We start from the raw sequence: 25,343 nt of genomic DNA, 5'->3' as shown, positions 1-25,343 counted from the left end.
TATATTTTTCTCCATAGCTGCTGGGACCTGGGTTGCCATGTCTCAATTTGACCAAAGGGTCAGAAGGCAGCTTGAGATTAAATCATGATGAAATTGAATCTGAGTCGCACATGCTGATTCTATTTGTTGCTCCAGCGGTAGGGTTTTACGTTTGTTTTTTTCCTCCTCACTCCTTGCACAGCATGTGACACAGTTAGTTCCTCATCAACTCAAATTATTGCCCGATGATATGTGGTGTATTAGTTATTTGTAATCGGTAACTGAGCCTCGTTTGTACTGGACCTGGGGTCTTCGGAGGAAGTGCACGTTTTCTCCTCTCCCCTCCCCCTTGCCAAAAAAACACCAGAGGATAATATATGGCTTCTGTCCAGAACGCTCCGGTGCAAGGTAAATGTCAGGGCCTACTCTCTGCCATGTTGTCCTTGTTTTTTCTTCTGTAAAACCCGAAGGGCTAATTTGATAGAACACTAGTGGTTGAACTCACTCCAGCGACTCTTTCCCCTCAGACCTGTGTCTCTGCGGCCGCGTTTGCCTTCAACTTTGCCATTTCACGATTTCATCTCTTGGGTGCTGAACTTAGTAAAACCCCCAGCAGTGCACGGCCCCCGGAGTTAGAGGGCGACACACTGAAATGTTACCGAGGCCACTCCAACGCATGTCCAACCTTAAAAGGAGAAGTCAACAGAATCCCCTCGGTGCTCAGGATATAAGCTTTACACTACTTTCCCCATCTGGCAACTGAAATCTGCAAACATTTCAAACCAGAGGCCGACCGAGGCAGACCGAGGCTGCTGCTGATCCGACAGGTGCTCTTTATTGAGGCGATGTCGGCTCACTATATCATTTAATGTGAAGACGGAGTGCCTTTGGTGTTTCTTTCCCTGGCCGCTCACATTATTCAACACCTTAGACTCCTCAGAGCTAATTCTGTGTACTTCTACGAGAGACAGGAATGTTTCAGTCACAAAGGAAAATACATGTAGGTAAAGATTTTCTTGTTGAAACTGGTGCGCGAAACATATTTGCAACTTGGGATGGGCCAGTCTAATGTGCCTGATCAGTGCCAATACTGACCTTAGTACGATGACGTGACCAAACCACATTAAAGACAGTTTAACAGTTTCTGTACCCCTTGAGTTTTTAGTCAGTCTCACGTTGCTTTAAATAAAAAAATGGTGAGTTCCACAACGTGCAGTAGATTTACATGCATGAGGGTAAATGTGGGGCATATAGAGATGTGCTATTGGTATCAGCAATGCTCTGTGGTATTGATACCAACTCAAATAGCAACTCTTCAAGACCCAAAGTCAATCTTTAAACACTCTCCCCTGACCGTTTTAAAGAATGCACGCAGGGTAATTGATCTGCTGTGCCCGTCTTTTTCTGTCAGGGTGAACAAGTGCATCCCTCAAGATGCGGGGCAGAGAGTTCATGCAGAGTAGGGAGACTTTGCAGTCAGAGCAGGGGACCAATTTCACTGACGCGCACTCTTGAGGTTAGGTGAGGCGTGGGGGGGATCAAAAGCACTGGCGAGCTTTCAGGCCGTCGCCTCTCCCTCTTTGTGACTCTTGTCACGTGGCCTGTTTGAAGGAACAGCATTGTGCTGACATAACTGTGGGGAGGCCTCACCTGGCCTGTTTTTATCTTTTAGGATAACAAGAACGTGTGTTTGCCTTTTGTCGTTTATCTACGTGTCAGAGTCTTTTCACACTGGGTATGTTTGAAGAGGTTGTATTCAGACTCCAGAGGTAAGGTTTAACTTCGCTCTGGAATTTGGAACAAATGAGATCCATCTCCACGATGTCCCGTGATCCTCCAGGTGAACCGTGATGGAGTGTTGTAGGACTGAGAAAACCATTTTGACTCTGGCGTTCGTATAAGTAAACATGAGTTGACATTTGATATTCAGAAGCTAAAGCCTATAATTTAGACACTTTATACACTCGCAAGCTCCTTGGCTGTGTGTCAGTGTTGTTTTCAAGCCCTTGCTTTGCTGCGCGAGCCGAAACACTAACCACATTTTAAAATGTGGGATCGTTCCTGCTCCGACCATGTCATAAACAGACCCGTCTTCCTTTCCCACAGGATGACGTACAGCGGCTTGTGTCACCTGAGTCTGCAACAATAACTGCAGCAGCACCAAGGGAATCGAAACAAAAGGAAACTTCTCTGGATGTCCGATGACACAAGGTCTCGGGAAAACTAGAAACTTCCTGTCATAGTAAGAGGGCGGAGGAAAGTTTCTATTGTCCCTCAGAGAAGGAGAATCGGATGACCTTAAAAGATGTATTTTTGTTCACCAGACAGCAGAGCAGGGATGAAATACTCCCATCGGGTCACATCGGCCCTGATTTAATGTCCTTAAGTGAGACATGAATCCTGGAGCCTGTCTGCATATCACCCGGGCAACTCGGAAGGCCGTGTTCCCCCGCAGAGTCCCGAGAGGTTATGTCGTAAAGAATTAGATTTACAGTAAGAATGTCCAACACACTCTGTCAGACTGTGTTGTGCCTCAGATTGACCAGGGTTTGATTTCACAAGTCAACTCTCTGCTGCTCTCCTCTCTCAGGCGTGTGACTCCTCCACTGAGGAGCTGGACGAGCTCCAGTCTGCAGGAGGTCGACTTAATACCCTCAGTGCTGCTGCAGTTACAGTTTGAAAGATTAGCTTTGGCCATTTTTGAGCTGTCATGCAAACATGTCCTTATTTCTCTGATTGGATCACATTTTTTTTTATATACCTCTGCTTAGTGGAGAGACCAGTTCAACGTGGGTGCCAGTGATTGAGATCTGACAGGGTAGAAGACGTCTGTGTTCCTTCTTATTCCAGAGGTTATTGTGCATAACAATGCAACAATGTATTTTTTGTGTGTGTGTGTCACCAGATGTCCTGTCTTTGAGTTGAAGTGGGAGTGTGATTTAAAAAAACAAAAAAAAACAAAGAAGGTGTGCCCCAGCAGCTAAAACACAAACTTGACATGTGATGTTATTTTTATTGCATCAGATGTGTTTTTTTTTCCTTAATATTAATTATACGATCCACATTAGGACACAGGATTAATCTGTTTAGATGATGGGAATCAAATCCCTGCTGTCATAATGTTCTTGGGAACGCACACACACACACACACACACACACACACACAGACACACACAAACTGTAGAGCAGATGTCTTCTTGTGTGTGTGTGTGTCTGAAAGTGAATGTCTCATTGATGGTGTGTAGTGAATTGCAGCCAATAATGAAAAGTATTTAAAGGACTCTCAATTAATAGTTTGATATTGACAATTGATAACATGCCTACTTGTAGGTGAGAGGAGTGGCTGTCAGGGATAACCCTGTCAGAGAGTTGTCAAATGACCCTGAGGATCCCCTCAGCTCTACAGAGCTTTTTAGCGCCTTTCAGCTAATTGTTTTTGTCAACTTGACTGTTCTGGTTCACTGTCACTATCTGCTCTGATAATCAGACTGTACACGATCTGCTCTGATAATCAGACTGTACACGATCTGCTCTGATAATCAGACTGTACACGATCTGCTCTGATAATCAGACTGTACACGATCTGCTCTGATAATCAGACTGTACACGATCTGCTCTGATAATCAGACTGTACACTATCTGCTCTGATAATCAGACTGTACACTATCTGCTCTGATAATCAGACTGTACACGATCTGCTCTGATAATCAGACTGTACACTATCTGCTCTGATAATCAGACTGTACACGATCTGCTCTGATAATCAGACTGTACACGATCTGCTCTGATAATCAGACTGTACACTATCTGCTCTGATAATCAGACTGTACACTATCTGCCGGCACCCAAAGACAGGGAGAGGTTAGAAACCAGCTGGTGAGCACAGTGGAGCATTTGGCAGCCAATATGTCCCTCAGTAGTTACTGAAGACCGAAAATTTTGGCCAAAAGGGAAAGAAATATTAGATCTACATCCAACAGTTGGATATAATCTTGACTCCTATTTTGTATTTACAGCATGTACCGCTGAGCCTAAGTAGCTAGGGATAAATCAATACAGGTTTTATAGTGCCAACTGACGGGTCATTGTTCTGTCTGTAGTTGTCATTCAGTAAGAGCAACCAGTGACCATTTCCAACAAAGACTTGAATCAAAATGAATAGATAATGGCTGGACGGATGTGTACTGTCCAATTGCGCCTATGGGTGAATAGAGTTGTCCGGAGAATTCCCAACAAGTGAGTGGGTGCGTTGATCGTGTTTGTATCCTACCCCTATTGAAACTCTACCCAGCTGCCACCCCTCACCGTAACCAAACTGAACATTTCTATTAGGTAATGTTCCAACAAATAAGACAATATTTGGTTGTGTGCTGTATATAGGAAATAGACGTTGTCCGCAGTTCACATGAGGAAACGGCTCAGTGGAGTCGCACAGAATCTGCCTGCCCACCAAGTGCCTGTCCGATGGCTGCATTGAACTGTGCCTTTGGTGCAATGACACTCACATCCAGCACCACAACATCAGCCGCTACACAAACAAAAAAAGTACCCTGACCGACCACTGTCAGACATCCGCAACAGGCCGGTCTCATGAGCAACCTCGCCATTAGGGACGAAGGAATGTCTGGCCGGGGTTCAGGACCAGCAGTGCTGTGGGACTGTATGTGTCCTGACAGTAGGGGTGGGGGTTGCTCCAATTTTCACAAAACACACCCGCACGGGCATCAGACCAAAGATTTTATGGGTGACACTAATAGACCGGCCCTTGGGGTGATTTGAGGGGACATGGAGGGCAAAGGAGAGCGAAGTCAAGAGAAGCTTTGTGAGATTTGTGCTTTGGAAAGTGTGGACTGTTGCGTAAGCACTGAGCTTAAGTAAATCGATGACTATTCGATGGTACCCTGTATTGATGGCTCCTCATACAGGGTACCGTCGAATATCCATCGATTTACTTAAGCTCAGTGCTTATGGAAATAATGTCATGGCCTGTTTTCACTCTCACACTATGCTGATTTTTTGCCGAGACCAGATTTTGATTTCTTGAACTGTTTGTAGTGCCTGACAGAAGATTAAAAGGTGGACCAGATGGTGAAAACATAATTAAAATGTGCAGGAAATTTTGAGTCAACATTGTTTGAAACAAAATGAAGTCATAGTCATGTATAAGGTGACGAGTTTAGAATGTCAGGAGAGTGCTTCCAATCGCTGATTCAGAACGAGGCCTTACTTTAGTCAAGTATAAGAGATATATTTATTTCATAACACATTCAAACACAAAAACGTGTTACGATTGCATCCAATAGAAAACATGATAGACAGGAAAGTAGTGACAGGTTGGGTGCTCCTGTGGCTCAGTGCTCCCGTCGACGGTTAGAGGCATAAATTAAAAATAATAAATGTGATCATCCCCGACAAGTATCTTCGGTGCATAAATTGCACTATATATAGTTATAGAGTATATAATGTGTCAGCAGTCGCTGCACAGCTTGTGATTGCTGTTTGTACATTTGATTTATGAGCTGTTACAGGACGATGAACATTTTCTTTGAAGGAACGTGAAAGCTTTAAATTATACAGGGCTTGCTGTGACATAATGCATCCAGCTGTGTGTGTGTGTGTGTGTGTGTGTGTGTGCGTGCCAGCGTGAATGCGTACATATCTGCATCTTGCATAAGAGCATGTTAGCATATAATGTACTGTGTCCGTGGACTCAGCAGATGACTGTAGTCTGGGCGTGCGGATTATCCACACGCTCTCGCCCAGTCACTCCAGTAGCCAATCGTGATGCAGGCAGTGAGCCAGTCGGACAGCCGGTCCTGACTCAGCTTCTTGTGCAGACGGCCTACCGTGATCCAGCTTCCCTGTCAGGACGATTCAGACCGACACGAGGAGCGCGTGTGATCTGTGATTAACATGTCCTCCTCATTATTCCTCTCGTCGGTCCCACTCATCTCGTCTCTCTGAATGTTCCCACATCTCTTCGCTCTGTCATCTCTGTCACTACTAATCCTCAGCTCTCTCTGCCCCCTGCTCCTAATGTGATGTGTCTCACTACATCGCTCCCTCTTCTCATTGTTTTGAATTTGACTGCAACTCAAGAAAGTTGGATGTACCTGAAGGTTCATCTCGAAAGTTAAATGAATGATATATATTCTTTTGACTGTTCAAGCCGCATAATGTCTGAAGTGTTGTATCTTGTTACTCAAAGTAAAGTTCCTAAAGGCTTGATATTCATGTGTAGCACACAGTCACGTGACACATCATAAGATGAAGATAAAAAAGAGAATTAATCCCAATTAACTTTTTCAGTGTTGAAAAACTGCTCTCCCACCTGCATTGAGGGAAATCAGTGTGTATTTCTACTTTCTGACGGATTTCATTGTCACTTTCCAGGCCTTCAAGGAAGAGTTGGAGAGTCTGATTCAGGAGCAGCAGCGGAAAGGGAACAACCCCACTGGCCTGCTGGCCCTCAGGCAGATCGCCGACTTCTTCATGGCCAGCTCAGTGGCTGGCTTCAACACCTCCCCCCTCAGTGAGTGCTCACAGTGCTGCTTCCCGCTACCCCAGGCAACCACGCACCAACATTCAGTTGGAACACGCCACCCTTGCCCAGGGTGCAATTGTTTTGATCTGCAGGAGAAGAAAAAAAAAACTAAAGCTCAGCATCAGTATTTGAGCAGAGAAGATTTGAAAACATGAGATGTGTGCGCTTAAGGGCACGAATACCACAGAAGGCCCAAACCCAAACTCCGGAAGAGCCGCGCATTTTTCTCCCAGGTTTTGGTGCTTTGCGAGTCCTGTCCAGGAGTCCATATGTGAAGTCTGCTTCCAATCAGAGAGCTGGAATGCACAACTAATGCTGCATTACACGTCAAAGGCAATATAATAGTTCAGTTCAGCTCTTCCTTAAAATACCTCCGTAATGAGTCCAAGTCCAAGGAGGCGTGTCAGTAAATGTATTCTTCAAAGGATGGGAGAGTTGTTGCGAACGTGTCAATGAGCTATGGGTTTGATATGGAGCCAGGTGTGTCAGATAGAGGCCATTGTTAAATACAAATCCAGATGTTGCACCGTGGTCTTGTGTGGTACTCACTGCTGCGATCAGGAACCCATGTGCATCTTAAAATGTAACTAGAGGAAAATGTTAGCCGCAGCTGTGAAAGTGTCGACACCAGGGTAGAATATGTCAACTGTTGCTGTTGTAGACTTAAATACAAAGGAGATAAGATAGTTATAAAAAAAAACATGCAAACCTTTTTTGTTTTTGTTTCTCCTTTCAACTCTACTCCTTCCTATCATTTTTTCCAGGTCTGGGGATGGTCACTCCCATCAACGACATGTACGGGGTGGAATCCACCACGATGGTGAAAGGCGAGAAGCTGACGCGCTGTAAACTGGCCAGCCTCTACAGACTGGTGGACCTGTTCAGCTGGGCACACTTCACCAACTCTTACATCACAGTAAGTCACCGCAGGAAGACGTGCCGACAGCTGGGATTAATGAAACCCGTAGGAGTAGATCGAGTATATGCTGATTGGTTCAATGACAGCCTATTCCTCACTTAAGTAATTTACTACATTGTTCTTGAATCTGTTTCATTCCACGACCAACAATGTGATTTGACGTTTTTCTTTTCTAAGGGCCGAGTCAGTAAAGAGCAAGACCACATCCTTATCATCCCCAGAGGACTGTCATTCGCTGAGGCATCTGCATCGAACCTGGTAGGAAAAAAGGACCATTACCAACACACTGGCTATATAAGTTGTATACTCGGGTGTTAAGAAAGTATTATTTCATCCCAGCAGTACAAAAATAACTTTAGGAAATGAGGGGAGATTATTTAACTTAACTCGAAAGATATTCATTTGATTTCAAGTTTCCTTAGAGCTGCACCGAGTCGATTTAGAACTTTCGGGTTTTTCTTTATAGTCTTCGATGAATATAAATATTGTTTGGCTCAATCCAATATAATAGGTTGTAAATGTCCTTGTCTGTGTGGGATGTTTGCCAACAGCACTCAGCGTATTAAAGTTTTGGCCTTCAGTGGACGGGGCTAATGCTTTTCCACTTTGCTTAATCAGCCATTTACTTCCTTCAATTGTATAAAGGGGGAAAGATAGTAGACCAACCACTTTTCAGTGTTTTTGGTTTTCCATAGGCACAAAAGACCACAAGCCTCCCTCTCTCTCACTCTATCCCTATATATATGTTGGCCATGTTCAGTGTCACTGACTCGTCCCATATTGACATTAGTCTGACCAGAGCGCTCCTCGTCGCTGCCCGTTGCTTTCCTGTGACAAGTCGGCAAATATTGTGAGCGGGTCAGGACGTTTGTCTCACTAGTTTCGGTTCAAAGAGTGCACATGTTGCCACAGCGCTGACAGATGTGTAACAAGGTGTGTAATAATCTGTCGGCAACCTCATTTCCTCCTGCCTTACATTTGAACTCCCTCTTATTCAGGTTCTATTTCCACCTGTTTGTGTGTTTTTTTCTCTGCCTCTGTTCTCTCTTGTCTCCGCTTTCTGCTTATTCCAATGTACCAAGTTCATGTACGATAATATTCACCCATATTCACTGTACTTGCGGGGTCCAGATGTGGTTGGAAAACAATGAAAGGACACCAAAAGATTAATTTGAACTTGCCCTGTAATGATGATTTTATTTGAAGGCTCTTCATGCTTCTCTCGGATGCGGTTCATTTGAAATTTAAGAAGCCTTTTTATTTCCGTCTGCCACGCTAAGCCACATAACTCCCGCATAATTCACCTTTTATGTTTTGTGACATTACAAAAGTTTACATGAAAGGCAGCTTACTCTTAAATCATATCTTCTGTCTTTTTTTCCCATTTCTGGTCTGTTTGCTTTGTTCTACCTCTACTTTATCTTCAACACCTGTGCAAACACACACACACACACACACACACACACACACACACACACACACACACACACACACACACACACACACACACACACACACACACACACACACACACCTGTGCGGTGTTGCTGCAGGTGTTGGTCGACAGTGGATGTATCAGCCATGCTGCTGACGGACACATTTCACCGTTCGACCTTCCAGAGTTATTGAATGAAACTCGACTGAAGTTCAGCTGATCACCTGCTCTCTGCAGGTGTCTGATAGCAAATCTTCGCAACGAGCAAATCAAATGAATTTGCGAACGTGTGCTTCTTAAAATTAAACAAAATCAAAAGAACCTAATTTGAGTGCAATGAAGACAAATGCTGTGTTTCTATCTTTCGAATAGATAAGGTTAGGTATATAGTATGATACTGTGAATGTTACCGTGTCACTCTGCGAAATCTTTTAGGTGCTTTGGTGATTGAAAGAATGGCTAAAATATAAGGCTTATTCAAACATAGTCCAAGTTTACTGGCTCCAAATACTGTTTTGCCAACAGCAACTTAAACTTCAAATTATAGAGTAGAAGATGGCAATAAGGTTTAAGCTAAAGTTCAGAAATATAAAGCCATGTTATTTAAAATGGAGTATTTATGATTAGTGCGTCTGTAACACATCCATCTCTGCTGAAGTCGTCTGTATAAGAGCGATGGCCACGAAACGCTGTCGGCAGATGAAACTAAATGATGTCGTCTATGTAGATCTCCCAGATCATCTGACTGTGATTTAGTTTGTTTATGTATCGATGCCAGTCCGCCGTTGCTGTTCCTCTCGAATCCCCAGCGACCTCTGTAGTTACATGGCTGAGCTCAAGTGTTCGGAGAGGCGAACAGATTGATGCAAAGGAAGTCTTCCAGAATAAAGAGTGTCGGAGGTTGTGCTGGGGTCAGCCAGGTGGAGGGCTGGAGTGCAGTTGTCTTTGGTCACTTTCCATCTGCCTCTCCCTCTCTGAGCCTCAGTTTGAGCTCCGAGGTGAAGGTGGGGTCATTTCAGTTTTCGATCCATCCTGGTGCATCTGGGAGTTTGAGTTTAGTTTGATGCCACTGCAGACTTCCGTGGCTCTAAACAGAATCTGAGTAATGACAGAGAGGGACTTTCCATCAGAAGTCAGGCTTTGAATTATCCTCAAGGAATTCAGGGATTTGATTGTCCCAGTTTTCATTTCATTTCAAGCTCCAGCTGCTTCCTCCGCCCCTCTCTCCTCTATGAACTATGGTGGGCCTTGTTTAAAAAATCACCTACTTAAACAACATCAAACTGACCGTCCCATCTTAGATTCTTTCTGACGCGTCCTTTGACATCTTTTTTTAAAATTAGAAGTGCTATGTTTATCAGAAGGGCCTCTCAGTGGTAGGGCCGTTTGACTGACGGGGTGCGGGGGTGAGGGCGCACTAGACATGTGATGCAACCCGATCGATGTCCGATCGTCCGGCAGCTGCCTTTGACAAAGATGGCGGTATTTAATCACGCTCGGCCGGTGCCATTCACTTTCCTGTGGTCAGTGAAAGATCAATAGACAGTCATTCATCCAAACATCCACACGGCAGAGCCCCACCCAGGGCACGTCGCCACCCTGGTGTTTTATTTCATCCATATTTTCTTTACCAGTGTCAATACGACACCTGAGTTTTCATTCTGTTATCCAAAACTATGTTGCTTACCAGAATGGAGGTACGTTATGCAACTTTTTGTGTGTAATGGAACATTCTACTTTGTAATGCTGTTAATCATGCAAACGCTAGAAGAACATAAAACACACCAAAAAAATGACAAGTATTTATAAAGAATGTGAAGCATTTCTTTGCTGATTTTTGAGACTCTAAAGTCTTCAATACTATTTTATTCATGTATTAATGTATTTTAGGAGAAGGAAGCTGTTGATTTGAACGTTAATTGAAAGTCTGATAACGGGATGAGAAGAGATCAATTAACAATGAGCTTTTTATCATCATTATTACAGAGTTTAAATCAAGTTTATTGTGTTTATGCTCATAAAAATGTACAAAAATGACAATTATCAACCAAAGCCAATGAGTGCAAAGATAATTTCCTGCCTCTGTATGTAGGAAGCTGCTTCCCCAGGAAGAGTTTTTATTTTTCTTAGTCAATGATTAGATTTAAATAAATTCATTAAGTGGACACTGCACAGTTCTCAGAGATGCGTTTTGTCCATACACCCTAATTGAACTTTTGATGTGCCAGTTATTTCTAGTGTAGTTAGTGCACTAGTTTTGTGTGAAGGATGCTGGTGAGGGAATTAGGGTGGACACACTCCCTGGCACATCGTCTGCTTTAAAAGTTACTGCTGGAACACGACTCGTCTCGAGGAGCAGAGCGCAGCGGACTTTTTCCCAAACGCAGCAGGTTGGGGAAAAAGAGAAATAACAAGAAGAGAGGCTCCAGTTCTTATTTGAGAGGCTCCAGTTCAACTGGGTGTATTTTTATTAGCCTCGGACCTAATGATGGATGCCCGTTCCTGTTAGGGATAGCACAGACTTGTACTCTGCATCGTGAAAGAGAAGGGCGAGGCTCGCAGGCTCTGGTTTGTATCAGGGAACATGTGGTTACAGTGATGGCAATTTTGCACAGGGGTTTTTTTCTGTTTGTTATTTGGTTTCACTTTGGGGGCTGACATCTGCACTAGGTTTTGTTATTACTCCTACTTCAGGTTTGTATGCCTCAGTCTCTCTGTCCAGTTGTCTGTCTTTATGCCCTCTTGTTCCCTGGTTATCCAACTCTCTTCCCTCCGGGTCTCCACCGCGGCCCTTCCCTCCGTCGCCCGTCTTAATCGAATCCCTGCCAACCGGCTGGTAATAAAGTTCCCATTGTGACGTCATGTCCTCTCTCTTTCCTGGTAACGCTCCAGTTCATCTCCTGCAGAGGAGCAGACAGAGGAGGAATCTTTGATAATGTGATTTGAGTCATCACATGCACCTTTTTAAACTTGTATTCCTGTCTTCTGGGTTGTTGTTGATGGACGGTTATCAGCTATGTGTTTCCGTCTGGTTGTGTGTCAGCCTCTGTCCGTTATTGCCTGGGCTTATTTGATGAGACTCATCTGGGCACGGCCATTTTTTCAGTGTGTCTCCCCTGTGCGCTCGTTCATCCTCTTTATTTAGCTCGTCCTCCCCTCTCACGGGAGCCCTCTGCCTCGATGAGGCTCTACAGCTTACGTTTGAGTGCCTCTGCACCGTGTCAGAAGAAGACAACAAAAATGGTTTCGGGTAAAAACAACTGGCGATTTACATCCACCGTCTCGACATTTCCACCGACCTTGTCTCCTGTCCTCGTTTCCCCAGGTCAAAGTCAACATCATCGGTGAAGTGATCGAGCAGGGCTCCACCAACCTGCGGGTGGACCCCGCCGGCTTCAGCCCCCACGCTGCCATCTACTCCATGCGTCCAGACATACGCTGCATCATACACGTGCACACCCCTGCCACGGCTGCCGTAAGTTCACTTTACACCAGACAGTTGTTGTTTCTTTGTTTTGTGTTTTTAGACCTGCCCTACAAGCAAACGCCAGTCGAACCTCTCCACCCAGCTAATTTTTTTTAACTTGGGAACTGCTTTTTTAGATTTGTGGTTCAGACGCTGCATTTTCACACGAGTTCTTTCAAGAAGGTGTAATAAGATTATATCGCTGGAATAAAGATCTAATTGACACAGATATGGGAAGCGTCGGTGACGTGTGCTCTGCAGTGCAGGACTTCATTTACATTTACACAATGAGACGTGTTTCTGCAGTTACAGGAAGAGAAACAGAGTTTCAAAGCACTCTTCTTCACACAGACTCGGATGAAGGAAACCGCTGTGATACACCTGTCCAAGCCTCTTATCCCTCATACATACTTCACTGCCTTCCTCCCGCCCCTCTGGCGAATTAGGTGTCGTCTATGAAGTGCGGCATCCTGCACATTTCCCAGGAGGCATTGACCCTGGGGGACATCGCCTACTACAACTACCAGGGCAGCCTGGACGACCAGGAGGAGCGCCGGGACCTGCAGAAGGCCCTGGGGCCGACAACAAAGGTGGGGAAACCAAGAAACCTGTGTAGCCTATTGATTACAGGAACTGTTCAACATTTGGGGAAATGAGTTAATTTTCTGTCCGATCAAAGGTCAGATGTTGGATACGTTTCTCATGTCTGCATGCTGTTTGTGACGCAACAACCAGCAGATAAGAAATAAGAGAAAAGATAAGAAGCAAGGGGGAAACAGTAGCCTTGCACTGCCCTGCGGTAATAAAACCAGCATAGCAGCATCTCTAAAGCTCAATAATTAACAGTTTATATGTTGTTGGTTTAATAAATACAAAAGCCAAAGTCGCAAAACAAAACATCATCGTTTTACAAGGAGTTATTATGTGGTGGACTACTTCCCGGATGGGTGCAGTGGAGTCTGTTTTTAATCACACTTGATTCTTGGTTGTTAATGGAAGAGCAGGTCTCAAAATATTGAACTATCCCTTTAACAAAACCATCTTTGGGCCAAAATCTTTAAACTGATTCTTACTGCAGGCAGAAGCGAAGGCTGAAAAACAATTTCAGGGGTTTGAAAAAATAATCAAAGAGCGGGGTTTTTTTGTGTCATGTCCTTGCAGTCAAGAAAGAAAAATGAGCTGATCATCAGGGTGTGGTGCATTTGAATTCACAAACAGTAGCTAGACACTCAAGCATCGCATCCTGCTGAAATGTCTGCCGTGTGTGTGTTACATCCTCATGTCTGGCCCGGCGCGTGCTTCTCCGTGAGTGTCTCGCACTTGACTTTAAAAGAACGCAATTTAACATTGGCAAGAATTCTGCTGCCAGGTCCGGCTGTCGTCATTAAGTCGCTCGGCCATTGTTGATACAAGGAATCGCAACATTTTTCTTGTGATTGCTATATTAATTGAAAGGCTGGTCACAAAGACCTGTCTCGTGTGCTCTGTTTATTCAATCTTTGCGTGTGTGTGCGTGTGTGCGTGTGTGCGCGTGTGCGCGTGTGTGTGTGTGTGTGTGTGTGTGTGTGTGTGTGTGTGTGTGTGTGTGTGTGTGTGTGTGTGTGTGTGTGTGTGTGTGTGTGTGTGTGTGTGTGTGTGTGTGTGTGTGTGTGTGTGTGTGTGTGTGTGTGTGTGTGTGTGTGTGTGTGTTTGCAGGTTTTGGTGCTGAGGAATCATGGCGTGGTTGCTCTTGGGGAAACCATCGAAGAGGCCTTTCATTACATCTACAGTGTCCAGTATGCCTGTGAAATCCAGGTACACACACACACACACACACACACACATAGAAGATAGCTGCGGCTGTTTCGGGTGCCCAGCACATTCCACCGCTACTCAGTTTCCCTCGCACATGAATCGGAGCGGCCGGGTGGCAGCTTGCCCTCCAAACCTAATCTCTCCTCAGCCACTCTCACATTTCCCCACTCTGACTTTTTTTTCTTTTTTAACAACGCTCCACAAGTCATAATCTCTTGCCGTGTGGAAAATGTTGGCTAAACACAGTCTTATATACAGGCTATTAGGAGGCTGATGGAGGGACTAAGAAGCTGACGTGCTGTTGAAGTCGTTGCCTTTGACAGTGAAAAGCAGCATTTATAGGAATGTGTTTGTTTTTCAACTGAGGAGGGCAGAGCGTTTTATAGGCTTTGGATCTTGGATCTGAGAGGAGAAATTAATGTTTGACTGGTCATTTATCCAGAATTAATTATTAGCTAATATTAATACATCACATTCATATTTCAGTTATTGTCTCTTACAGCGACAAAGTTTTTCATCTGTACTCCAGGGAGGAGTTTTGCAATCGCCAGGGGGTACGTGGAAAAGGGAAGTTGCTCAACAAATGTGGGGAAAAAAATGAATTCAAAAAAGATGTTTATCCAAATTGAGTCAGCTGCACTTGAACACCATGTGCTGCAGTCAGGATAAACGGTTGACATAGCTCGCTGAAAGGTATGGATATGAGAAACAGTTAGATAAAGGTAATAAATATGAGTTAGTTAACACCTAGAGTTAGTGTGAGATTTCTCTGATGTTTCACTGTTGGATTCTTGTTCTTTGTGTTCACTAGTGGATTCATGTTGGATTCGAGAGATGTTGTTGTTGCTCCCCCCCCCCGCTTCAACAGACATACCAAATCTCCTGATTGACTGTCCCCGGACGGTCAAGCAAAAGAAAACATTAATCCATCCTGCAAAGCCCAGCTTAATTTCTATAAATAAATCCCCCGACCATGTGCGTGGCATGCCATGTACTGTATATTCCTTGATGCTGTGGTAGGTTTAGATCGAGGGGGGAATACTCTTTAGGTTTTGCAAAATGACAATCTTTCCTGTGTGTCCATGATGGTTCGTTGCTACGTGTTGTCATTTCAGGTGGATGATAAAATGCCACATATGTTCGATCATTAGAAAAAAGGCCTGTCACTCTATAGTCTTCAGTAGAGGCTCACATGCTTCTCCCACCGTTCTATCTTTGTGGGTTTAGGTGAAGGCCATCTCGTGTGCCGGCAGCGTGGACAACCTGATAGTGCTGGACCAGGAGAAGTACAAAGCACAGGTGTACGACTTGACCTCGGAAGGCGCTGCCAGTGTCAACCTCGCAGGCCAGTACAAGTGGAAGGCTGGGGAGCTGGAGTTCGAGTCGCTGATGAGAATGCTGGATAACCTGGTGAGTCCACAGACGTCAAAGGGAGGCGATCTGTCCGTTTGCCACAAAGGCACCATTTAGGAAAACAACAGACATACTGTATATTAAAATGCATCAGGCTCTTTGAATGACGAACACGTCACCTTCACTTCTCACTTCACTTCTGTGTGGTATCTTTGTACAAATACATCGCATAAGATAAGGGTACTCAAAACATTATTTTCCTTTCTCGAATCCTAGCACATTGTTCATTTTTGAAGTGTAGCTTTTCTACAAAAGCAGTCCAGTGTTAATACGAGTCACTTTCACATAACTGAATATCTGTTTGACTTAACCTTTGTCGCCGATTGATAAAAACACAAAAGTCATGGCACATTTCATGAAATCCTCTGGGGTAAGTTTTACATGGCTGACAGTTTCTGATTCTTTGTTCGAATTGCAGAATCGGCCATTGTAGATGAACAGAGTTAGAAAAGAGCGCCCCCTACAGAAAACTGAAATGCTATTGCAGAAAATCCGAGTTTGGAGCACCAGATGTGCTAAACTGGGGATGGACTGATTACATTTTTTAAAGACATAATTAGTAATATGGGGATGAAGGAAGGGAAGATGCATTTTGAGGAGATGGGAAGTGATGGTTCAAAATGTGTGGGGATCACCACAGAAAGCAGCTGTGTCAGTCCTGGGAGGCTGCTTCACATGGCCAACAAATGGATGGAAACTTGGTGAAGTGTCTGTCCTCTTTCTCACCTCTGTCTCTCCACGCTTCATTCTTCTCCCCTATTTCCCTCTCTCCCTCCCCTCTCCCTCTGCTCTTTCCCCTCGATGAATCACTGCCTCGTACCCTTTCAAGTCTCCGAACAGCTCTTCACTGCGTCTCCCCTCTTTTCCCACCGTCCCTCTCCTCTCACACACCCAATAAACACAGCATTTGCATCAGATAAGCTCTCGGTTTCGGCGTAAGACCCCGACACAGTGATGAGACCTGCGCACGCCTGTCTCCTTTAACAATGCGTATAGATATGCGGCGAGCTTCCAGTTCTGAATGTGTAGAAATACACATAATAAAAGAACATTTCAGGAAAGGATTAGCTCAGTTGACTGTTTCCAGATAAAAAGGCTGATGAATTAAAGAAAAGAACGGAACTTAGCTGTCAGGCCGAGAGCGGAAAAAATGTCTGACAAACAGTCGGACCATAGGAGAGGATGACGACAGAGAGGGAGAGAAAAGGATAAAGAGGAGAGTGGACGAGGGGGATGGAGGGAGGGCTGCAAGAGAGAAAGGGTCAGACAGGAAATGACACTCTGACTTTGTTCTCTGCGCTGCCAGAAACCCTGCGGTCACAGCACTGTTTCTGTCCTTCTTTTCCATTTTCAATCTGTGCAACTGGCAGCTCAGTCAGCATTACAGGAAGGAAAAGACACAGAAAAATAAGAGCTCATTTCTGTCGTGCCGCAGCAGCGTGTCAAAGTTGGAACAGAACGGGGGGGGGGGGCTACATAAACATACAACCTGTACAAATAAATGAATGAGCTTCCTGTGAGGCCCTGCGGTTTTGTTTCCTTGTCATTGCTCATTGTAAACCTAAGAATATCAAACCATTTCAGACGAGAGAAAACCAACTGTTGGGGTGATCTTGTTTCCTGCTGCAGGGCTACCGGACAGGTTACGCCTACAGGCACCCCATCGTCCGGGAGAAGCCGAGGCACAAGAGCGAGGTGGAGATCCCCGCCACCGTCACGGCGTTTATGTTCGAGGAGGACGGGGACTGTGGCGCCACGCGCCTGCCATTCAAGTTCCTGCAGCAGCGACAGCAGCGGGAGAAGACGCGCTGGCTCAACTCGCCGAACAGCTACACCAAGGTCAACGTGGAGGGCGGAGAGGAGCGCTACAACAGCCGGACAACCACGGTGAGCACTTCGTGGTGTGCGTGGAGGCCTAAATCTGTTTTGGATCCTGCAGTCACACAGTCGACATGTGTAGAGTTGTCTTTGTGCTCGCGGTCATCACCTCCCCACCTGTACTGTAAATGTTCCACTAAAACAAGTTCTAAAAACATAAGGGGGCAGGACCCTCATTCCTGTGCTTTTAATGGAGTGCATGTGTATTTTTGCGTTTGTGCGTTTACACGTGAATGTGGATTAATACACCATGTCTAAACAAAGTGTAAGTCAAGGACTGAAAAGTCGTACAGTTCATATTCAGCCTGTTCGCAGAGCTTAGTTTTGACCAGGTTTTTTTTTATACTTGATACTGGATCGCCATCTACTGGCTGAGCAGAGGACTACATTGAATCGCTGGCACTGATCGGTGTTCTCCACCTTTGAGGTCTTCAGCTTGGTGATTGACCACGAATCAAACTTTAAACGACAACTAACATATTGTTTCACTTCCGCAATGTTATCAACCTCACTGGAGACACATTTAAAACAAAGGATCAAAAGAGGAAATAAAGAGAGACAGAGGGATGAATAAATGAATAAATGACTTAATTTGTACAGTGGGGACTGTGAATATAAAGAGAGAAATTATTGAATAGAACTATATGTGCAATGTAATGGCCTCTGTAAACGCCGGGTTACCATTTGTAGCACGGATCCGAGCTCACCTGTTTTCACCTTTTCACAGTGGATGAAGGCGGAGGAGACGGGAACCCCGATCAGGATCGAGGACGCCAACCAGTTTGTCCCTCTCAACACAGACCCCAGTGAGGTGCTGCAGAAGAGGAACAAAGTGAGTCTCAACTCTTTCCCCTCGGTCAGCATGACATTTTACAGGTAACGTTGTAGCAGTTGGCAGCCGCCACTGCTGGTTACAGTGACTAACGTGTGAAATGCAGAGTTGCTTGGTCATCAAAATGATGAGAATCTTTTTTATTATTATTATTCATATTAAACTTTTTGTGTCTCCTGCTACCAGATAACATGCTTGTGTGTTTTGTCCTGCTACAGATCAGAGAGCAGAACCGGTTCGATGTGATGTCGTCAGGTCCACGCTCTCAGCACCTCGCGGGAATCCCTGTCGATGAACCACGACGGGTGAGAACAAGCTCACAGGCGACGCTCCGACTTTAGAGAACCAACCTGATTCCTTTGCTTCTCCGGGCCTTGTGACCTCCGTTCTTTCAGTTCAGACACTTGTGTAAAGCGGGGACTGTCTGGCACCAAAGCCAAAGTTTGTTTTAGATTGACTTTCAACTCCATTGAGCCACCCCTCGATCATCTCATGGCTACAGGTGGTCATTGACATGAGGAGGAAGGGAAATTGCAAGAGGCCCCTGTAGTGTACATCAAACAAGGTCCGATGACAAAACTGCTTCCCCGTAGTGTATTTTCTCTGTGTTCAGAGACATTTTCTTCATATTGAGGTATCAGCTCTTTGCAGACACATCAGTATACTTCTGTTTATGGACAAACATCCATGCTCTATTGAGCATGGATGTTTGGTCAGACATCTGGTCAGGGAGCGTTTCCGTAGCGTAGTGCTGGAAATGACCTGAGGTGAGTGATGAGAATCATAAATGTGTAAGCTGCCCCAGGTGTCAAAACACGAGGGGGGGTAAGGATAAGTCATAGAAGAGCAGCACGTAGGCGACGACACAGCCATGAGAAGAGATGAAATCAGTCAAACAAGTGAAAACCAGATAGTAGTCAAGTTTAATGACACCTCCTGGCCACAAGGGGGAGGTGAGTGAGCACATTATGCAAAGGCAAAAGAGGACTCACTTTAGGAGATAGTCGCACCAAGTTAGCAGGACATATGGAAAGAAAAGATAATTTTTTTTAATTCACTTTTACACACGATGCTGACGGTTTTGTGGTTGGTGTCTTACCCTGAAGGATCTGGTGCAGATCAAAGTGCTGGTAAATATCCACGAGTGTTTTCTAATTGTTCCTGTTTGCTGTGGTATTTTTCACTTCACTCTTTTGTATTTTGTGCATTAATGTGACACTTTTTCTGCCTGCGCGGGACAGAAAACAATGCATGTGAGAGTTTTTTTCTATGGCCGACACTGAATCAAATGTGTTGTAACCACTTGAGATAAATTGACACTTTTTTTGTTCCTTGTATTGGACCATTACATTTTTTTTATGACATAGTAGACGTGTTACAAAAGCCGTGGTTTCTCTGCATGTGTGTGACTTGTTTTGTGGGTATGATTGTCTTCATATGTAATGTTGTTGATTGCGTTGGTTTGTGTGTCATGTTTGCTGACTAATTGGATGAGAAACTCTGTGCAGAGCTGGTGATTAGAAGAGTTCTGTGTGATGTGGTCAACACCCTTGTTTTATCTTTATATGAGCAGCCTGCAATGAATAAGTGCCCTTCTCAAATCCAGGGTGTGTGTGTGTGTGCGTGTGTGCATGTGTGCGCGCGTGTGTGCTCGCTGCCATGCTCACCCCTCTCCCTGTCTCCTCACCAGCCATACGTGCCCACAGAGGAGGAGCAGATGGCTCCCCTGCCTCCCAACCCCTTCACTGAGCTGTCGGAGAAGGAAGTACAGGAGTACCGCAAGAACGTGGAGAGGAGGCAACTGGGACTCAGTGGTATGACACACACACACACACACACACACACACACACACACACACACAGTACAGAAAAATCCACACGCTTAAACAAACCACCAGTTCACAAATGCATGAACTTTCATCGGCGTGTGGACATCATGAATTTATTCATGTTCAACCTGCAAATACAGCAAGAGCCCAGGCACCCTGAGAGACATATGTACACACACAGACACACACACACACACGCTTAGGCACACACACACGCGCGCGCTTAGGAACACACACACACACACACACACACACACACATGCACACACACACACACTCTCTGTCAGTGACCTATACTCAATGCCAAAGACATGTGACACAAAGACACCAATCTGAATGTTCATTTCGCAGCTAAATATTGACCCGGTCAATCCGATCAATAATCAATCTTTAAGGCACAATTTGACAGTGCACACATCAAGTCGGCGATTGTGTGTCACTAGATTTGAGTGGGTAGTCGTCCTTCAAATAAATCTGTGCTTTCAGTTTCGGCAGTTTGCGTTAGAGCACAACTAATGTATCAGCAGGGCCACAATAACCAGCCAACACTCACCTGATATCTGTGTATATGTCTGCAGAATGCTATTACAGTGCAGATAATGGATTATGTTTTATAGGCGGTATTTTTTTTTACTTTAAAATTAAGTCTTACTTTTTTCTTACCATTCCAACGTGTCAATACACTTTTTAACTTGGTGAGTGAAAAGACTTATGAGTCTTAATGTTGTTAACAAGCACCATGTGACATCTTGGAAGTGCTAAAAATCAGCTTAAACAGCTGGAGCAGCGGAACTCGAACTAAATGAGCCACCAAAACTTGGTCTGTACTCACAAATCTGTGCCTACCCTCAAACCATGACTTGCAGATTTATTACTGCACATCTTGGGTTTGTTGTGTCGTGTTCTCTCTGTCAGCAGTTTTGCTTTTTGTAAAAACATCCATATAATCCAGGGTCTGTAGCACTGTTGCCTTAGCAGCAGCCCCAGTGGACACTCCCATCCACTAACACATGCCTGGAGTATCACAAACATACACACACACACACACCTATATACATGAGTGTTTATCCCCACAGGCTAGACTGATGCCTTCATCTGCATTAACCTTGTGTATGCACACACTTTCTCACACACACACACACACACAGGACAGTCAATGCTAATCATATTAGCCCTCTGCCCCACTGCCTTCCAGAGAGACAGGGGGAAAATCAATAGGACAGAGAGTAAATGGGGTTATCCACTAGTCCTCATTGTGCAGAGCTGCTGCCCCGTTCAACCAGATAAATGTGTGTATTTGTGTGTGTGTGTGCACATCAGCATGCACGTGTTCATACATTTCTATGGATTCATCCAAATGTTCTTATGCGCACATGAAACATGGCGCAAGTGTTAACACGTGTGAGCGAGCGCACGGTATGACTAAGATGGCAGCCCGAGCAGACAGCAGGTCTTCACACCCGCCACATGAGCGGAGCCCGTTGCTATGACACTGTTGCCCCCACAGCCCCATGAATCCCCGGTGACCAATCTGGATGCAAGCTGGAGACCATCTGAATTTGGCCTGATACATGCCTGGGCTGCACACATGCACATGCACGTGCACATGCACATGCACATGCACATGCACACTTATGGTGTTAACCTAACCGCTCTCTGTATAGATAATGTAAACTAAAATGTGATTCTTTTAAACATTACATTTAATAGCTGATACATCTGATGAACATGGATGTACAGTATAACTAACTGTGCATATTACAGCTTTCAGTTGAAAACCACCTCTTGAAAATAAATGTATTTCCATTTAGTAATATTGGACATGATAAGGCTCATACAGCCGACTCTACGCTTAAAAAGCACAACAGTAAATTTCAATTCCTCAAATCTCAACTTTTTGCATGCCGTCCTTTCTGCACATACGGAGCATATGGACACTTTCACAGCACAGACCAGAATCTTATGCAACCTTTTTTGCATGGAGGAGTTGTGAGGGACTGTGACATCTCAGCCAGTGTGTAACCAATGTGTAACCCTGAATGTGCCTATGAATGTGCTAAAGTGATACTGGAATGTCATTCATTCACACTATTCTGTTAACCAATGAAGCTACTGATGCCGAACTGCAGTGTCAGTCACTGCACTTACAAAAGTTGTTATAAAAGCTGCTGTAAACTGTTTTTTTCTTTTTATATACGTAAGAGATACGAAAAACCAAGTGCCCATTTTGTTTCCCCTGCAGTAAGAGGCAGGAGCCATAATGTGTGCTGATGGAGATTAGAGAAAACTGATGACAGGAAGGAAATAAAACCTTAATTAGAGAAAGGCCATTAAAAGTCTTTACTTTGAGGCAACACTAAGGTTGAGTTTTGACCGCACGATATCTACGTCTGGACAAGACAGATAACATCCATGTGACATTTTTAATATCAATGAAACAATATTTTGCAAGAAAATTTTCCATTATCAGTATGTTAAGTATCGTGAAACAGAAAATGTTTGTAGAATCACATATGAACAACACTGAGCTATTAAAGAGATGTTGCACTTAGTTCTTACTTCAAGGTCTCCGTACTGTACTGAAGCTTAGTGTTGCCCCTCAAGTGGCTTTGGATAAAAGCATCTGCCAAATGAGTACATTTACGTATATTACATCAGACAAATGTGGGGGGGGGTCTTAGAAATGGAAATATAATGACATAATTCCACTAAAAGTTGAAATACGCTATCAAAACAGCTTCAGCTTTGGATAAATTCTAATCTCCTTTACATGAAAGTGTCTTATTTATTTATTTTTTTGTCCCGCGCTGTTCATCAGTCTTTGTCATGAATCTTTTCGTAAAAAAGATGATACAGTATCTCATATTTTAGCATGTTGTGTGTTAGCGTGTTGCACAAGGATATGTCGGCCGCTCAGGGATCGAACCTGCAGTCCTGAAGTTCTCATTTCAGGACATCTGTGCCGTCCCCCGGGCTATTACAGCGCGACGAAATGTCCCAGCGCACAAACACATGACCAGCGAGCGATGGACCTCAGACGGCCTGACCATCAACAGACAGGGATTTGTGAAATTTTGTGGAAAAGCAGCTGTGCATGGCCTGATTCTAACGTGTGTGTTACCACTAATCTCTCAAACCCCACTCCCTCACCCCCTCTGACCCTCCATCCCAAATCCTTCCATAACCCCCCCCCTCCCTTCCCCAAACCTCTCATCCCACTCACCCATGCTGTCGTCCCTCCACTTCAATCCCCTCCACCGCCTTGCCTCCTCCCACCCATCCCTCTGCCCTCCCTCCCCCCCGCAGATGGCGAGCACGAGCTAACCTCCGACGACGGCTCCACTCTCTCTCAGTCTCTGTCTCTCACCCAGTCCCCACAAAGCACTCCAGCTAAAGAAGGTATCGCTCACTCACAGAGAGACAGAGATGCACGCGTTATCACAACAGTCTTCACTGCCGTGCTGTGCGTGTGTGTGTGTGTGTCTTTAAGATTCCGATGCGTGTGCATGAGAGTTTAACTGAATGAAATGGGCCAAGAGCTCCGTTTTGCAATGCCTTAACCGCCGATCTGTGCTAACATTTGTTCTCGACTAATGTAAAAACTCAGTTTGAATCAGAGACACCTGAACAGGGCCCCATCTCCATTATAATCACTTGTCCATTTTTCTCTCACAAATGCATTTTCTGTTATTGAACTCAGCCACCCAAAGTTATCACATATCTCAGAGCTGGACGCCAGACATCATTACGATATACTTTTCTATATGTGCATACTCTGCTTATTTTGCCATCTTGCAGAGGGCTAGACGAGGTTAGTTATAGAGCCAGAGCAAGTGCAGCCAGGTTACCGAAGCTTGGCAATTAACACAGCATTCAAAAATATGGCTACTTGCATCTCTCAACCTTAAAAATTGTACATGTTGTATTCAATACATGAACCACACTGTGAAAACATCAGTTTGTTGTGACAGGGCGAGTCACACATTCTAACTATTCCTGTTTTGTTTTTGTCTTTATGCCAAGCTAAGCTTGCTGACTTGCTGCTCAGTCTTTTGAATGACATGGATTTTGTCCAGCTCTCTGCAAGAAAACTATTTCCCCCCCCCCCCCCCCCCCCCCCCAAACGTCAAACTATGACAACATATATCTTAAAACATACGATAGCGCGTTTATCATTTATCTCTTACACAGAAATTCTTGTGTCTGACATTTGAGCCTCCAGGAAAGTCAAAGATCCCACTGGCCCCTGTACGAGTTGTAAATAATGACACTATGGGATTGACTTCCTGTCAATGTCCTCCAGCACAAACGCGCCAAAAAAAAAAAAAAGACTCACAACGAGTAACAATGAACCCAGGACAGCACACGGGCTCGAGGGACCCATGTTTCTGACAGGAGCGCTGAGGTCACTCAGTCGTTGTATGGAATCAGGTCAATTACTGTAAAGGCTCCTTTTTAATGTCACTTCATTTTTTTGTCCTAAAATGAAAAGAACCCAAAGAAGTGGTCACTGTCTTTGTTTGTCAGTGTCGAAACACACGATGCCGCCGCCCTGTATTCACTTTGCAGCTTCTAATTTGCAACCCAGAGAAAGGGACGTGACACTTGTAGGCCTGTTTCGCGGGCAGTCGTCAAGGCCGCGGGTGTAATCCGAAGTCCACTGGGTGTAATCCGAAGCCCACTTTTTTTTTTCGTCGAGGTGAAAGCAGGACAGGCTCTGGGCTATTAGGTCACTGGGGCTTTACGCAGGCATGTTACGAAATATGTAGAGCACAGTCTGTGTGTGAGCGGAAGTTCTAGTGGACCTGGTGTGTCAGGGACAACAGAGCCTCTCACCAGCGGAGTGACACATTCACCCACAACACGTGTAGGATTTAAAAGGGCCCGATGCAATATTCCTCCTGTAAATCAACCTTGCATTGCTCTGCTGAAGCTTTAATGCTCTGTTGTTGTCGAAACTATGTCTAACAGGTGTTGACATAAACCTAATATATACTCGACCCTAATATTAATAAGTTTACAGAAAAATGAACTGTTGGATATTTGAATTTAAGTCTATTTTGGAACATTGCTTTTTTCATGACTTTTGTTCATTTTTGCTTAAGTTCACATCATTTTATGTATTTACACCATACATTTTAAAACTTACGCACATATATGAAATATATGTCTATGATGTGATATGATACACTCAAAATGTCCTTTCCTTGTTCGCGGAGCCACAAGGTGTACTAACTGTATGCACCGATCTAAG

The 25,343-nt window shown here is 44.6% G+C and overlaps 1 protein-coding gene across 13 annotated transcripts in view; it reads left to right on the top strand.

Moving 5' to 3' along the window:
• The window catches only part of add3a (adducin 3 (gamma) a), a 94,838-nt gene that overhangs the window by 66,305 nt on the left and 3,190 nt on the right, over window positions 1–25,343 (top strand). For 6 of the 13 annotated variants that reach the window (XM_047334168.1, XM_047334165.1, XM_047334166.1 and 3 more), the window contains 13 exons: window positions 6,373–6,511; window positions 7,288–7,439; window positions 7,620–7,700; window positions 12,203–12,352; window positions 12,790–12,933; window positions 14,039–14,137; window positions 15,365–15,547; window positions 17,180–17,437; window positions 18,156–18,260; window positions 18,479–18,565; window positions 19,367–19,390; window positions 19,951–20,074; window positions 23,396–23,488. In XM_047334168.1, the coding sequence (XP_047190124.1) occupies window positions 6,373–6,511; window positions 7,288–7,439; window positions 7,620–7,700; window positions 12,203–12,352; window positions 12,790–12,933; window positions 14,039–14,137; window positions 15,365–15,547; window positions 17,180–17,437; window positions 18,156–18,260; window positions 18,479–18,565; window positions 19,367–19,390; window positions 19,951–20,074; window positions 23,396–23,488 (1,639 nt within the window). The remainder of the gene's footprint in view (window positions 1–6,372; window positions 6,512–7,287; window positions 7,440–7,619; window positions 7,701–12,202; window positions 12,353–12,789; window positions 12,934–14,038; window positions 14,138–15,364; window positions 15,548–17,179; window positions 17,438–18,155; window positions 18,261–18,478; window positions 18,566–19,366; window positions 19,391–19,950; window positions 20,075–23,395; window positions 23,489–25,343) is intronic. The other 7 variants (XM_047334162.1, XM_047334164.1, XM_047334163.1 and 4 more) reach the window with 7 other exon arrangements.

The sequence above is a fragment of the Scophthalmus maximus genome, chromosome 8 (genome assembly GCF_022379125.1).
Source record: "Scophthalmus maximus strain ysfricsl-2021 chromosome 8, ASM2237912v1, whole genome shotgun sequence".
Lineage (NCBI taxonomy): Eukaryota > Metazoa > Chordata > Actinopteri > Pleuronectiformes > Scophthalmidae > Scophthalmus > Scophthalmus maximus.
Note: the sequence above shows the minus strand (reverse complement) of the source record. Positions and strands in the feature narration are given on the sequence as shown.